The 14,610-nt window shown below is 55.1% G+C and overlaps 1 protein-coding gene across 1 annotated transcript; it reads right to left on the bottom strand.

Moving 5' to 3' along the window:
* Positions 1 to 1,615: 1,615 nt before the first annotated feature.
* Positions 1,616 to 13,483, bottom strand: CACNG5 (calcium voltage-gated channel auxiliary subunit gamma 5). Its single transcript, XM_008693645.2, has 6 exons — positions 13,338 to 13,483; positions 9,087 to 9,326; positions 7,561 to 7,647; positions 5,678 to 5,818; positions 2,369 to 2,514; positions 1,616 to 2,060 (listed from the first exon to the last, which is right to left on the bottom strand). Exons 1-6 carry the CDS (start codon positions 13,459 to 13,461, stop codon positions 1,803 to 1,805), a joined length of 996 nt encoding a protein of 331 aa, XP_008691867.2. The 5' UTR covers positions 13,462 to 13,483; the 3' UTR covers positions 1,616 to 1,802.
* Positions 13,484 to 14,610: the final 1,127 nt, after the last annotated feature.

Here is a 14,610-nt window from a genome sequence, read left to right as displayed (position 1 = left end):
CCTTTAAACAGGGGATGAATGAGGCTCTCAGGATGGGATCTCATCCAATCTGCCTGGTGTCCTGGTGAGAGAGAATGGGGACACCAGGGGCGGGCACACAAGCACAGAAAAGACCGTGTGAGGACACGTCAAGAAGATGGACACCATCTGCAAGCCAAGGAGAGGTCTCGGAGAGCGAATCTGCTGCCATCTTAACTCTGACTTCTGGTCTCTGGAACCGTGAGAAAAGAAATGTCTGTTGTTTGAGCATTTTGTTATGGCAGCTCTAGAAGACTAAGAGACCGTCCTTTCCAAGTCCGTGCACACGGATGTGTGGTCTTCTGTGCAGCCTTCCAGAGCCCATGTATTGCCCACAGTGGCTCTACGAACCTGGAACTGAACGCTATCTTAAAGAGAGCAAGAGAGAAAAGCTGGCGTGGCAAAAACACACAATGGAGAGCCCGGCATTGTTTTGCTACCCACGATCTCAAAACCGGAGATGCACACACTGAGAGGGTGTCTGGAGAACTGCGGGGTCCCACCTGCAGGGGGCCTTCCACCAATCCCCCCACCTCTGCCCCCCATGGACTTCATGGAAGATGCTTGGTAGCTCCCAGCTCTGGTTCGCTACTAGGACAATGGGCATCACCTCGCCTCATCTTCTGGAAGCATCTGGCTGCCTACATATGTCCCCAGTCCAGGAAGCAGATACTGCCCTGTATTAGGATGAAATGACAACCCCCATATATTCATGGGCATCCTCAGGAGAGCAGCTGGATCATTCCAAGGCTGGCTTGTTTCTACTCAAAATGCACCAAATGTCAGCAAATCCAGCTCCAAATCCCAGGCAACCTCTTTGAAAACTGCTTTCTACTCAGGTGGTATCGACATGTATCTATGCAATAAGATTTTAGGGCCTTGGACCGGAAATACTGCCCACGTGAGCAGGGACAGTACCCCCAGGGCCTGAAACAGTGCCTGATAATACTACCTTGGACCAGCCAGTCTGAAATTCTCCTTGTCAGAGCCACTTCTTGGGTTAAGGCATGAGAGACCCCTGTGAAATATGTTCCGGGGCTGCACATATTAAGACAGCATCAGCCATTAACACCTCTTGTGACTGTCAGATTGGGCTCAGACCCACTCTCCGCCCCTTAGGGACCAAGGCCAGGGCAGCTGAGTCCTGGTGGGAGGAGAGGAGGCAAGAGTCACAGCCTGCGGGGAAGAGGGGGAGGGGCAGAGCACAGAAAGGTGTGCAGTGCGGACTGATGTGGGTACCCAAAAACGATAAAGGATGTCACGAGGAGCACTGCTTGGCAACGCTGAACCCTCCAGACCTGCGTAGGACAGTCACCTTTTGGGCCTGATGGCCTAGATCACGAACAGGAGGGCCAGGCTGGTCGCTAGGCACACAAGTCCAGCTGGGGCTGCGTAAGGAACTTGGCCTCTCAGAGCCGGTCTGGGCCTGGGCCTGGGCCTGGGGCCGTGAAGTTGGGCGCCTAGGGACACATACACCGCTGAACAGCCAGCCACCTCTCCCGGGAGAGGGGTGAGCTGCGGGAATGATTGGCACTCACGAGGCGGGGCTACGCCCGTGCTCTCAGCCAATCAGCGTGCCCGCTGGCTCCAGGCTCCGGACACCCACCCTGGGGCAGCTACAGCTACTCTGGGGAAGCTGTGGAGACAACGTGGCTCACGGGACAACAACGAAGCGTGGGGGCAGCCTGGGCCTGTCAGCCAAGGGGCTGGGGCTCGCAGGCCATCAGGGGAGCACGGGAAGGGCTATCTGGCTGTCCACGGTCGGTGGAGGAAGGCGGCGAGGCTCAGCAGGGGGAAGAGGACATCTGGTCGTAGTCGGGGCACTTGAGCAAGGCCGGGTAATTGCTGTTCATCTGCAGGGAGGCGTCACTGGAGATGTCGGAGGGGCTGCGGCCCCGGACCCAGGCGTCCGGATGTAGGAACTGGCCAGAGTAGTCGGAGCAATTGCTCAGGCGCGGCCGGTAGAAGCCGGGGTGGGGCCGGTACAGGTCCTCGGCAGTGTACCGCTTCATGAACAGGTATACGGACATCACCCCAGCGCTCTGCGGGGGGTGAGGGGGGGGAGCAGAGGGGCGCTCACTGCTGGGCGCCGGCTCCCCCGCTGGGGCTGGGGTCTGCACAGAGCCGCGGGAGCAGAGGGAAGTGGACGCGGGGACAGAGCGGGGAGGTCCTGGAGGAGCGGGTGGGGAAGGGGCGAGAGTGACACAGTCTGGGGAGGACGAAGGGCAGCAGAGTGGCTGGGGCCGGGGTGCCTGTCGAGGGTCTCCCGGCTCCCCGCTCAGCCTGGGCATGCCCCGCCCCCACCCAGCCTGCGGGGATGGGGGGCTGGGGGCTGGGGGAGGAGATTTACCTCCGTCAAAAGGAAAGAGATGGCAGCGAAGGCAAAGGACCATCCGTACTTGTAGTTGAAATAGGTCTCCGCGTCCTTGGTCCTGTTGAGCAGCTCATCGTTGATGCTGGAGATGTAGAGAACCAGGCCCACGACCAGAGAGAGGCCTGCGGCAAGGCGGGGGTGCTCCGTGAAGAGGCCCTGGGGGTTTGCGGATGGGCACCCACCTCCCCTTGGGGTTTGGGAAGAAAGCCACCCGCCTTGTGGTAACAGCGCTCTCACTTTGGGCCCGAAGGAGAGCAGGAGCTCTTCTCCTAAAGCCCTCGTTTAGACCATTACCTCCTAGAAAGCAGATCATTGCGGGGAAGAGAGCTCCCTGTCCGGCCACCTTCTGAGCCATGGAACCCCGTGGCTGTCACCCCCCCCTGCCCACCCATGAGGATCACCTGTCAGACATACTTGCCTGAGCCCCGTCCCCAGACATTCGGGGTCACTTGGCCTGGGCAGGCGCCCTGGCACTGTCGTAATGTGAGCTAAGGGTGCAAACCACTGAGCGAGCAAGTGGCTTTTGCTAAACTGAGGACCAAGGCAGGCTCCCTTGGCGGAGGCAGCCAGGGCCTCCGGTCCCTATCTCCCTAACATGCTTGTGGAGATTAAGCGGCCCATGGTCTTCGCAGCGCCCCTGCCAGGGCCGTGGCATACTGAGATCCTGAGCGGGAGGGGTAGAGCGAGTTCGTCCAGGTTCTGGCAAGCGATATATCAAGAGGCCAGTGGGGCCCCAACTCCTGCTCAGCCGTTCAAGTGACTGCCTCAGGCACCGGCTCAGTTACTGTCATTGAGTTGGGACATAATTAATTACTCTGTTTTGAGCTGTTCAGGCTTAATTCCACTCACATGATTAAACTAGGGCATCTTGAAGGAGGAACGTTAAAGGAAAAGAGCTGTGATTCGAGCCTTCCTTGCTGCTTAACTCATGCTGGAATCGTGGCTGGCCCAAGGGAAGCTTCTCTATTGTTATCATTAAAACAACATCGCATGGCCCCATTCATTCTGAGATTTCCGACCCTGTTGCCCACTGCTGAAAAAGCTCAGGTGCCTGGAAGCTACCATGAGGCCTTGACTCTTGTGAAATTCATAGAAAGATAAAGGAAACGTTTAACCCCTGAGTCTGCATCTCTCGGACTAGGTGGATATATCACTATGCAGAAGGCAGGCCAAGGACGCTGCAGGTGCTCAATAAATATTTGTTGGAGTGATGGATGGAAGGGTAGATGGAAGAGGGTTGGGTCAGTTGAAAAAAAGATGGACAGATGAAGGGAAGAAAGGATGGAAGGAGAAAGATGGAAAGAAAGAAGAAGGAAGGAAGGGAGGGAGGGAAGAAGGAAGAAATAGAGGGAGGAAGGAAGGAAGGAAGGAAGGAAGGAAGGAAGGAAGGAAGGAAGGAAAGATGGAAGTGAGAAAGGAAGGAAGGGAGGGAGGAAGGGAGGGGCGAGCTATACTAATAAGAAAATGTTGAGAAAAGGAACTAAACTGGCTTGGGAATCAGGTGGCAACCAGAATACCTGGTGCCCAAGAGCTATTTTTACTCCCCTCCCCTCCCTTCCCCTCCCCTCCCATCTATCCATCCATCCATCCATCCATCCATCCATCCATCCATCCATCCATCATTCAAGCCATCCACCTACCATCTTCCATCTGAGCATCTCCTCCCTAAGCCCTCCCTTGTCAATGAGTCCAGGGCTCCGGGGCACCGAAAATACATGCCCTGGGGGTCACTCTTCTGTCTGAAGTACTATCTCCAAAAGCAAAGGTCCCTCGTGAAAATGCACAGGTCCCCTTAAGGGGAGAAAGAGACTATCTTTATTTCACATATTCTCTTGCCTTCTCACTCTGCACACTCCCCGTAACTAACCTCATCCCTACCCATGGTTCTCTCTCCTACTCCTTAAGCGGGTAGCTCCTAATCTCTATTTTGGGTCCAGGGCCCTACCGTGAGCCTCTGACCTCTAGCAGCCTTTGGGACACCTCCCCCTAGATGCTACACGGACACCTCAAACTCAGCATTTCCCACACTAAACTCATGAACTTGGCCTAAATCTGCTGCTTCTCCTACGGTCTCTAGATCAACCATAGATGCGTCATCCACCCACTGCCCAAGCAAGAACTTGGCACCATCCTTGCCTCTTCCCTTGAAAGCCTAGTCCTTGCCCTGTTGAGTTTATCCCTCAATGTCACCTGAATCCTCTCATCTCTCTTCTCTCCTAACATCCTTACAGCATGGGCCACCATCACCTCTCCTGTGCTACTGCAATCGTCCCTCGCCTGCTCTCTCTGCTCTGTCTTGCTTCCATCCTTCCATTCCCCAGAGGTCATTCTAAAATCCCCAAATATGGTCATATTGTCATCCCTCAGCTCAAAATCCTTCTGAGGTTTCTCACAATGTCCAAAATCCGTAAGGTATCCTCAGATGCCTTCCCGTCTCCCCTCCCGCCACATCCCACCTTACACTCCCGCCACACTGAGCAACGAACTCCCCAATGCTTCATCCTCTCTCTGTCCTCCAGGCTCCCTTTCCATCCCCACCCCCAACCTCACTCCTTTACCTAATTCCTACGCATCCTTCAGCTCCCCTTCTGGTAGTCTTCCCTGACCAACCCTGGTCTGAGTTTCATCACTGCCTTCGGCCCCCATAGCAGTCCTTGCGTGTCCTGCTATGTTCATATTTGCTTGTTTACACCTCCCACTCTGCTGACCTTTTTGTGGGCAGTGACACCGGCACCCAGAATAAGTCCTGGTAGATATCATGAATGAATGAATGAATGAATGAATGAATGGCAGACAGACAACCTCCAGGAAGACAGATCCATGTTTAAGGGAGCAAGGTATGGGTGTGACTGGAAAGTGAAGGGGACACTAGGAATCTCCTGACGATAGCCGAGGGCTGAGAGTGAAGGGGCCACGATTCCAAAGGCAGACTGTATTTACCTTTCATGCAAAATCAGGAAGAAACAGCCCCTTCAAAAATAAGAATGCTCATTATTGGTGGAAGAGTGGGGGGTGGGGGGTTGGGGATGAGGAGAGAGTCCCGGGTTGAAATCCCAGCTCTACCCCCGGAGAGCCTGTCAGGTCTCTCCTCTCCAGGGGTCCTGGGTGGAATCGAGGCCATCAGAGCCTCCCTCGCTCTGACTCAGTTCCGCCTGGGGCTCTGACTCGCTGCTCCGGCGCCAGGGCTGGACCCACAGCTGTGACCACACTTCCCAGACAGAGCAGAGCGTGGAGGAGTCACATGTTGAGAGCTGAGAGGGCGCGAAAGCAGACAGTACAACTTACCTGAGAGAATGAAAAAGATGCCGGAGACAAAGGCGAGTATTGTCCTGTGTGGACGGATGTGTCCAATGTTGCTCAGGATAAACCCAATGAACATGAAGAAGAGGCTGACCAGGGGGAACGGCGTGGCCGAGCGAATCATTTCTAATTGAGGGGACAAGAGGACACTGTCAGCCTCCCATGGCCTTACCTACTGCCCCCCTCCCAAGTGGAGTGTTCCTGGCAGCGTCTGCCAACGGGTCCCCGAAGTCCCCTGGCCTGCATGAGCTCTCTGGGCTCTACCCCCTCCTTGGGTGGCTGCAGGATCTCCCAGCACTGGCAGGGCTTGTGTCCCTGAGGCAGGGCTGGGAGGTCTGACTTCAAGGGCCAACATGCTTCTGTCTTCTCTTCCAGCATGAACTGCTCCCTCCTGGGCGTCCAGTATGGCAGCCATGGAAGGGCCTTGGTCACTCCTCTCACTTCCTCTCCTGGGGGCATGCACCCTCTCCATGGGCAAAGGCATTTATCTCTGAGGCGAGCAGGAGACAGTTCCTGGCCTCTGTTGTCTTCAACTTATAATTACTTGGGGAATGGCCTGCATAATAAATGTATCTTGTCTTTGTCCTTGGTTCCTGAGAGATAACCTCTGCATCCCTGGAACTTCCCAAGTGAGAAGAGAGTCTTTGATATTCATGGAGGGCTCTTGACTACACCTGAGATGCTTCCAGTCAGCTGACTCAGGACGGGAGGCCTGGAAAGACCACCCATGTGATTAGAAGGTTGGGGTTTTGAGCCACGTGATCCAGGCCTGACCCTGGGAAGGGGCGGGGGTCTGGAGATTGTGTTCAGTCACATGGTGGACAGCTCACTCCATCACGCCTCTGTAATGAAACCCAATAAAAACTCGGCACCAAAGCGTGGTTGAGTCTCCTGGTTAGTGAACACATCCACGAGTTGGGATGGCGACGCGTCCTGAGTTCATGGGGAGAAGACACGGAGACTCGACATTCGATGCCCCCCCAGCTCTCCCCTGTGCGCCTCCTCATCTGGCTGGTCTTGATCTGAACCCTTTAACGGTGATAGTAAGTACAGTGCTTTCCTGAGTTCTAGGTCTTGTTCCAGGAATTGTTTGAACCTGAGAGGGTCACAGGAACTCCTTACCTGTAGCCAGCTGGTCAGAAATGCCGGTGGCCTTGGGGTCTCCGGAACTCCCAGCTGGTGTGGGAAGTGAGGGCAGTCTGGTTGGGGGACTGAGGCCTTAGCCTGTGCCTTTGTGCTACGTTGGGGTGATTAGTATCCAAACTGTACTGCAAGCCCACACGGGGGGTCAGAATCGACCCCGGTGAGGCAAAGGCCATGCGGTCAATCTTCTTGGGGACAAAGAGTTTGCATCAGTTCCCCGAGTGCTATGGTTTGGATGCGTAGGGTGGAGCCCTCAGGAGTGAGCTCGACGCCTTTACAAAAGAGACCCCACGGAGCTCCCTCGCCCCTTCCTCTGCATGAGAACACAGAAGAGGGCGTCATCTGTGAGCAGGGAGAGGGCCCTCCCCACAACGTGATCCTGCCGGCACCTTGATCTTGGCCTTCCAGCCAAGAGAGAAATACATTTCTGTTGGTCATGAACTCCCTGGTCTGGGGTATTTTGCTATGGCAGCCCACACGGACTAAGACACGAGGCAGAATGCCCTCTCACTTCCCCGGGCCACAGCACTCGGAGACTCCAGCAAGCTGCGATCGCCACTGGAAGGAAAATCTGTGGAGCGCGCTCTGGGGAGCTGAGGACGGCTCCACCAGCTGAGCTGAAGGGCATTAACCCTTGAGAAGCAAGCTGGTCACCCTGCCTCTTCCCTCTGCCCGCTCTGCTCTGTCTAGCCAGGGACCCCGGTCGGAAAGTCTGAGGCACCTACTGAGAACATTGACAGTGGACTCTGAGGTCAGCTGGCTGTTCACGGGCATCACATATTCTATGGTGAAGCAGCGTCCCCGCTCCTCACCTGCGAAGACAGGAATCATTTACGTTTGCAGGTGATTCTCGAACATTGGATTTGAAGTTAATACATTCAAATGGCACCCCCAAATGTTCTGGGGTCTTCGGCCCACTGTATATTTACACCTGGGCTGGATCTAAACCTAGGCGTCCCAACCCTGGCTAGTGACCCGCAGTAGGGGTGGGGGTGCCTCCTGACATCACATCTTTCCTGGAGAAGCACCACTGTGAAGATGGACCCCCGCACTGGAGGTTGAGTAACACAGCTGGTGGCCATCTTGTTGCCCTGGGGCAGATGATGGCGCATGGCTGGCTTAGCTTCCCCAGCGCGGGTATCGTGGAACAGAACCCCCAAAGCCTTGTCGATCATTTTGGAAGCCAGATCCTAGTGACTTCAAATTCTGCTTCAGATTTAAGTAGAGACTGATGCCACATAGTTTAGGGCCGTAGGAGGGGAGGTCGGTGTCAGATGCCATTTCCGAAGTAGACCAACGAGACACCAGGAGGCCAGGCGTTCAGGTGTCCTCCCTGCTGAATACTGCTGGGCGCCAATCACCACCCTCATTCTCCAAAGTCCTACTATAAAGCTGGGAGAACCACATGCCCCCTCTGAGCAGCACATGTAGGTGACTGGGCCCTTCGGGAAAGGCTCAGTAATCGCCCTGCGGGGATTCCGGCCAGCTCAGGCTTGCGACCAGTCTCGAAGGGCATGGAGATGTTCTTATTGTACAGGCTGGCTCTGGGCCACGATAAAGGGATAAAAACAAAGCGCTTGGAATAGCAACTCAAGGATTCCAGAGAAGTCCTCGCAAACCGGAGGGAGGCCCAGATAGGTGGGATCAAAGCCTGCACCATCCTGCAGATTTGGAAAGACCTGCACCTGGATTCTCTCTTTCCCGTTTCACGGAATTGGAACAGGGCAACTGCCAAGGCTTTCTCATTCTGTAAACGAGTGGACCTGGGACGTTGAGTCAAGGAGACTTACTTTGCCTCCCTGGATCTTCATTTGTTTATTTGTAAAGTGGAAATAAGAAGTCCTGCCTTAGAGTGTGGTGGGGAGGCACTGGGAACGATCACTCCACGAGCTACGGCACGCAAGGGCAGTTCCAGACCCGTGGGAGGCCAGCCTCAGTCAGCCTGGGAGGCAGAGTGTGGGGGAAGGATGGGGAAGGCGTGGCTACATCCATCTCTCAGGTGGGGGGACACAAGCCCCAGGGGACGACAGGACCTGCCCTGATGGACACTGTGACTCAGGGCTTGAGTTTGGAATGGGCCCTGGCTGCTGCGGGGAGCCCCACCCAGAATCCACGAGAACTGTCCCTGGTGAACTGCCCCCTTCCCTTGGGGCCATTTCTTCTCAACAGGGGGCCTCTCGGGCAGGTTTTCTGGGGGCAAGGGCTGCTTCTCTGTCTGGGGCAGGGCTGGCCCAATCTGGGGTGCCCTTACCTGCGAGGAAGCAGACACGCCACAGGCCCGAGTGCAGGGACATCTTGATCTCCATGCTCTGGTTCTGGGGCAGGACCACGCCCTCCTCCAGGTAGAGCCAGTAGTCGGTGCTGACGGCGATGCCCAGGAGGCCCAGGCCACAGACAGCGAAGACGCTGCTCAGCAGGGTTAGGGCCTTCCTCCCGCAGCCACTCATCCTCCCAGAGGTCGCTGGGCAGCCTGCGGCCAAGGAAGTGGGCTCTGGAGGTGGGGGAGAGGGTGGGCTGGTTGTAGTAGCCGCAGCTCCGAGGAGGCCCACGTGTGGGGCCCCCGGGGAGATAACTAAATCAACCCCACCCGGCCCACCGGATGAAGGAAGACCCCCAGGCCAGCTCCTGGACGCCCGGCCACTATGCGGGTGCTTCCTCGCCCCATGAGGAATTCACAGCTTTCTGGATGGGCTACCACAAGGGTCCCCCTTTCCTCTCCGGGAGCCCCCCTTGCGGGATAACGCCGTTCACCCATTCATCTGCAGAACGCCCTGTGTCCATGGAAGACAAGACGAACACAGCACTCTCCTTGCCCTCGGAGAGTTCTCGTTCGAAGAACAAAGGCACCCCCAACACAATTAAAATGCAGCTTGAGGTCTCCCCGAGAGCTTGAGGAGAACTGGAGGCAGGCACTGTGCTGGGGTGGACTTCTCTGTGTTAAGAAGGGCTCCGAGGTCCAAGTGCACCCTGGCAGAGAGCAGCAGGACCCAGGGGGGAAGGAACAGCGGCCCTAAGAACAGGCAGAGGGGCAGAGAAGGCATCTTGGGAAGGTGTCTTCCTCAGGGACTCTAATCAATTGTAGTTCTGGGTCAGCCCAAGTCAATAAGCCACACCACAGTCCAAACCCAACGGGCCTCTTAAAACCATGTGACCTTGCCGGTTCAGCACGCGGTACCGGCAGAAGCCAGCTCTGAACCAGCCAGAAGCCGGACGTCTACACAAGGTGAGCCATGAGCACAACTACTGAGACCTCACAGCCAGGCCCCAGGCTCACACTGCGCAAGATGGGCAGTAGGGCAGACAGAGGCCAGCCTCTACAGAGCCCACAGCCCAGCTCAGGGCTTCTGGACACTGGTCACCATAGAAACATTGGGGGAGCATCTAAAAATCCCTCATGCCCAGGTGCCCCTCTGCGGGATCCTATGGGTACAGTGACATCCTGCAGGTGCTCTCCGCGGTGCTAACGTGCGGCCCAAGTGGGGGACGATCGATCTCCGCTCCTCTGAGTGTGATCCACGGACCAGCAGCACCGGCCTCACCCCAGAACCTGTCAGAAAGGCAGAATCCCACGACCTTCCAACTTTCTAAACCAGAATCTTCATTTTAACAAGATCCAGGGGAGTCGCGGATCTACTGAAGTCAGAGGCTCTGAGCCAAGCAAGCAAGCAAACACGCTACAATGTAGTAAGGGCTGATGGGGAAGGCCAAGATGTGAGGAAAACCTAGAAGAGGGTCACCTAGGGTGCTGTAGGGGGCAGGCAGGGCCATTTCTAGAAGGGGGGCAGGCAGGGCAAGTCATGCCCGCAAAGCCCTGAGGCCATCAGCATCCCTCATGGGTCCTTTTGCAGTCATACAAAGGCAGATGTTTTGAAATGTTAATGCTCAGGGGAGAGTCAAGTGCCACAGTGCCTGTGATGGGGAGGTGGGGTCACCTCAGGACCCTACCTAGAGCACAGCGTCCTATCCCAGCTGAGACACGGTACATCCCGGCTGAGCCTGCCGAAAGGGGACAGAAGCCACACTCAGTTCAGGAGGCTTAATTCATCTGTAAAGTCTGAGCTCGCTGTAGGAGTGGGGCGAAGGAAGAAGGGGAGAAGAATGGGTGCTCTTTGCGACAGGGGGGATGAACTGACCCTAGTTCCATCGCACGGGCCCTGCCCCATCAGCTGACCGTGGGAGACTTGACTCAGCTATGGAATGAGCCCCGTGCTGGTTTCCTGGGGGTGTGGGTGACAGCCTGGGAGCAAAGGCCTCCTGTCCACAAGGCGGCCGAGCACCATCCTTCCTGAATCAGCTCTGACAAAGGAGGGAAAAATAAAATCCCAAACAGCCGGCCCCACCAACAAGCCAAGTAGCTCTGCCCGCAGTGGGGCAGGAGGTGGAGCAGGACGGCTTGCCGATTGGGTTCCACGCACCTAGCAAGGCACCTGCTCTGGGAGCCCTGTGCTCGTGGCTACGGAAGAGGCAGGGGGAGCAGAGGCGCTCTTGCTTGCACAGTTCACGGGCTGGAAAAGGACGGAACAGCAGCAGCATGCCTGGGACCCCAGGGCGGGGCGGCATCAGCACAGGCAGAAGCCGGGGGCCCCAGGGGGAGGGGAGGGTGGCGGGGCAGGCTGCCTGCAGGAGCCCCAGGGCAGTGGCTGCAGGGACTGCTGGGATGGGGAGTGACAAGGGAATCACTAAGACTTTCATAGCAGTTTGCACTCACTTTTGAGGTTTGCAAAACCACGAATCTGCCAGAGGGAAGGGAATTAGCAGCCCACGGGTGGTTGGGGGGGGGGGTAAGGGAAGGAGAGGAGAACAAAAGGATTCGATCCCCAATGAGAACAGCCCTATATGCTGTGAAGAGCCTTGAAGTGAGAGGGGGGACGCCTGGACGCACGCAGTCCGGTCACTAACTAGCCGTGTCATGTTGAAACAGTAATCTTTCGGAGGGCCGTTTTTTTTTTCTCGAAGAAAATAACAATTAAAGCCAAAGTCTATTGAATGTTCTTCATTGTTAGGCATTCTGCGAAGCACTTGACTCTCTATTGTAATCCTTACAGGCCTGTTACCGTCCCCATTTTGTAGGTGAGCAAACTGAGGATCAGAGAGGTTAAGAAACTTGCCTGAGATCGCTCAGCTAGCAAATAGTGGTGCCTGTCTTTGAACTTCACCCTGCCTCCTTCCCGAGACCCTTCCTGTGCCACCTCTATGAGTGTCTTTCCAAAGTGGGTTCCATGGAGCACTATTCTAGTAAAAAGGACTCTGGTGGGAAAAAAGCGTGGGAAGCACTCCATCCAGGTCTTGAAGAATCACGTTGCACACGAATACTTTACAGGCCTGAAAAGCGTGTGCAGTTTCGTTCATTGCGGTGTTTTCCAAACTTCTGTGTCCACAAAATGGCATCTGTTTCTGTGGCACCCACTTTGGGAACGATGCTGCCCCCCCCCCCCCCCATGAAGAATACTAAGTTCTCACCGGGCCACTCCATGACATTGCTGGGGGATTAAACACAGTGGGGATGCAGTGCTTTGTGAGGAATTAGCATCACACCGGCAGTGGGGGTAACCAGCCCTCCCCCGTCGCAGTGGGGGTAACCAGCCCTCCCCTGTCCTTGCAGGGGCACAGGTCGGGGCTTCTGAAACAGTTAGCACCTCACTGGGGCTGAAAGGCCAATTTTAATAGTAAGCTTGGCAGAGAGACAAAAAAAGATTCAGATGTGAGAGATCTGGGAAGGTGAAGGTGGAGAGGAGATCGGATCTGAGGCCACACACGCAGGAGAGGAAGGAAGAGGCTGAAGTCGACCCACCAGCCACACCCGCAGGAGCAGACCATGAAGCCTGGGGCGAGCTTGGGCAAAGGGAAAAGTCCTCTTTCAGAGCGCATAACAAATCCGGGAATGCCGCACAGAGCGAGAAATGGTCCTCTTACTCACTACACGGTTGTATTTGTGCTTCTGTTATGAAATCGTATTTAGGTACAGATAAATATCATGGGCTGGGTACTGAAAAGCCCTTGGTGCACAGCACCTCATCGGGACCTCACGACAACCCCGTAAGTAGTAGGTGGCATATGCCCCCATTTCATGGATGGGGAAACTGAGGCTCAGACATGTTACGTAGCCTACAGGTGGGAGACACCTGTGGCCGGTAAATGATGTAAAGTTAGGTCTAATTCCCAAGTCCAAGCTCTGGCTGCATCCTGTCCCTGCTGAAGGAATAAACAGGTTCAAGAAACTTGGAGTGAAGAGGCACACCCAGAGCGGGTCACTGGGGAATCTAGAAATGCATGCGACACCGTATTTCGAAGACTGTCTTTGGAAATAGCCAAGTGTTACATAACATCTGTCTCCTGACCCTACTGGGTTTACCTTGGGGGAGTCGGCCGGCATATACTCTCATACTGAGAGGCGAACTCTAACCCCGTATTTCCGATTCCCAAAACCACCTTTCAGGGCGGGAAGACTAACGCTTCCCTCAAAGCACATTTAAGAAAACCAGGGTCCAGAGGAGAGACTTACCTGAGATTGCGCGCCCAGTTCCGTGGAGGGACAAGAACGTGGACTGGAAATCTTCTGAATGCTGATCCAGTGCTCTTTCCTCTGTGCTATACGGGAAATCATAAGGCAGAGGAGGAAAATTCATGCACTTGCCCACTCAGAAAGCAACAGCACCGTTAACATCTTAGTTCCCAGCCGTTCTCCCGCGTGACCGTGCGCGTGCGCACAAATTCTTCCAGCCAGTGTCTTGGGAGGGGGGCAGGGACAGCAGTTCCCTGAAGACGCTCTGGCCGGGAATGAATTCCCAGTTCCCACACAATCAGGTCTCTGCTTCCCCACGGTTGCTTCTTCTTCTCACGAATCCTCTCCCTCGGCTATAACATCCAGTTGATTCTTCTCATAGGGGAGGCAGACCTTTTTTAAATAAGTTGCTACCACCAGACAAGACGTTTACGCTGGAATAGTAAGTGAATAAAGCTGGAGGTAAAACCCCATGTTTGCCAGGAGCTCAACTATGAAAAAAATTCATAGACTGGGAAGACATAAACCAAAACGGTGATGGTGGAAACTTCCAGGTCATAAGGTTATGTGTATTTGATTTTCTTTATACTGTTCTGTGATCGACAAAGCTTCTAAAAAACCCCACCGTATATCCAGAGAAGAAAACGAAAGAATAGAGTCATCAACTGTCCAATAGCTGCCCTTGTAAACAAAAACGGAAGGGCCCCAGTTGATTTCTGGGCTAGAGATGCCAAAATGCAGTGTCATCTCTTGGAGCTTGGGGCCCGGAAGCATGGCAGCTTCGAGCCTTTTATTTATTATTTTTAAAGGTTTAACTTATTTATGTGACAGAGAGAGACACAGCCAGCGAGAGAGGGAACACAAGCAGGGGGAGTGGGAGAGGAAGAAGCAGGCTTCCCAGCAGAGCAGGGAGCCTGACGTGGGGCTTGATCCCAGGACCCTAGGATCATGCCCTGAGCCGAAGGCAGACGCCCAACGACCGAGCCACCCAGGCGCCCCCAGCTTCGAGCCTTTTAAGATGATTGCCCTGTTGCCATTACCTCTAAGAATCAGCTTGTTAACGATCAGGAATTAACAGTGGCTAATTATCATCTGTGACTAGCAATTAGGGAGAAATGTCTTGCGGAGATTAAATCACTAATGGCAGATTTCTCTGCCCAAGCCAATAATGAAGTGCTTAGGTGCTCAGAGACAGGTAAGCTTCCGGGCACGAGTGAGAGCCCAGCTGGGGAACTGGGAGTGTGTGTGGCACGGTGGGCAGGGTTTCACTGGG

This window comes from Ursus maritimus, unplaced genomic scaffold (assembly GCF_017311325.1).
Source record: "Ursus maritimus isolate PB19 unplaced genomic scaffold, ASM1731132v1 scaffold_24, whole genome shotgun sequence".
Taxonomy (NCBI): domain Eukaryota; kingdom Metazoa; phylum Chordata; class Mammalia; order Carnivora; family Ursidae; genus Ursus; species Ursus maritimus.
Note: the sequence above shows the minus strand (reverse complement) of the source record. Positions and strands in the feature narration are given on the sequence as shown.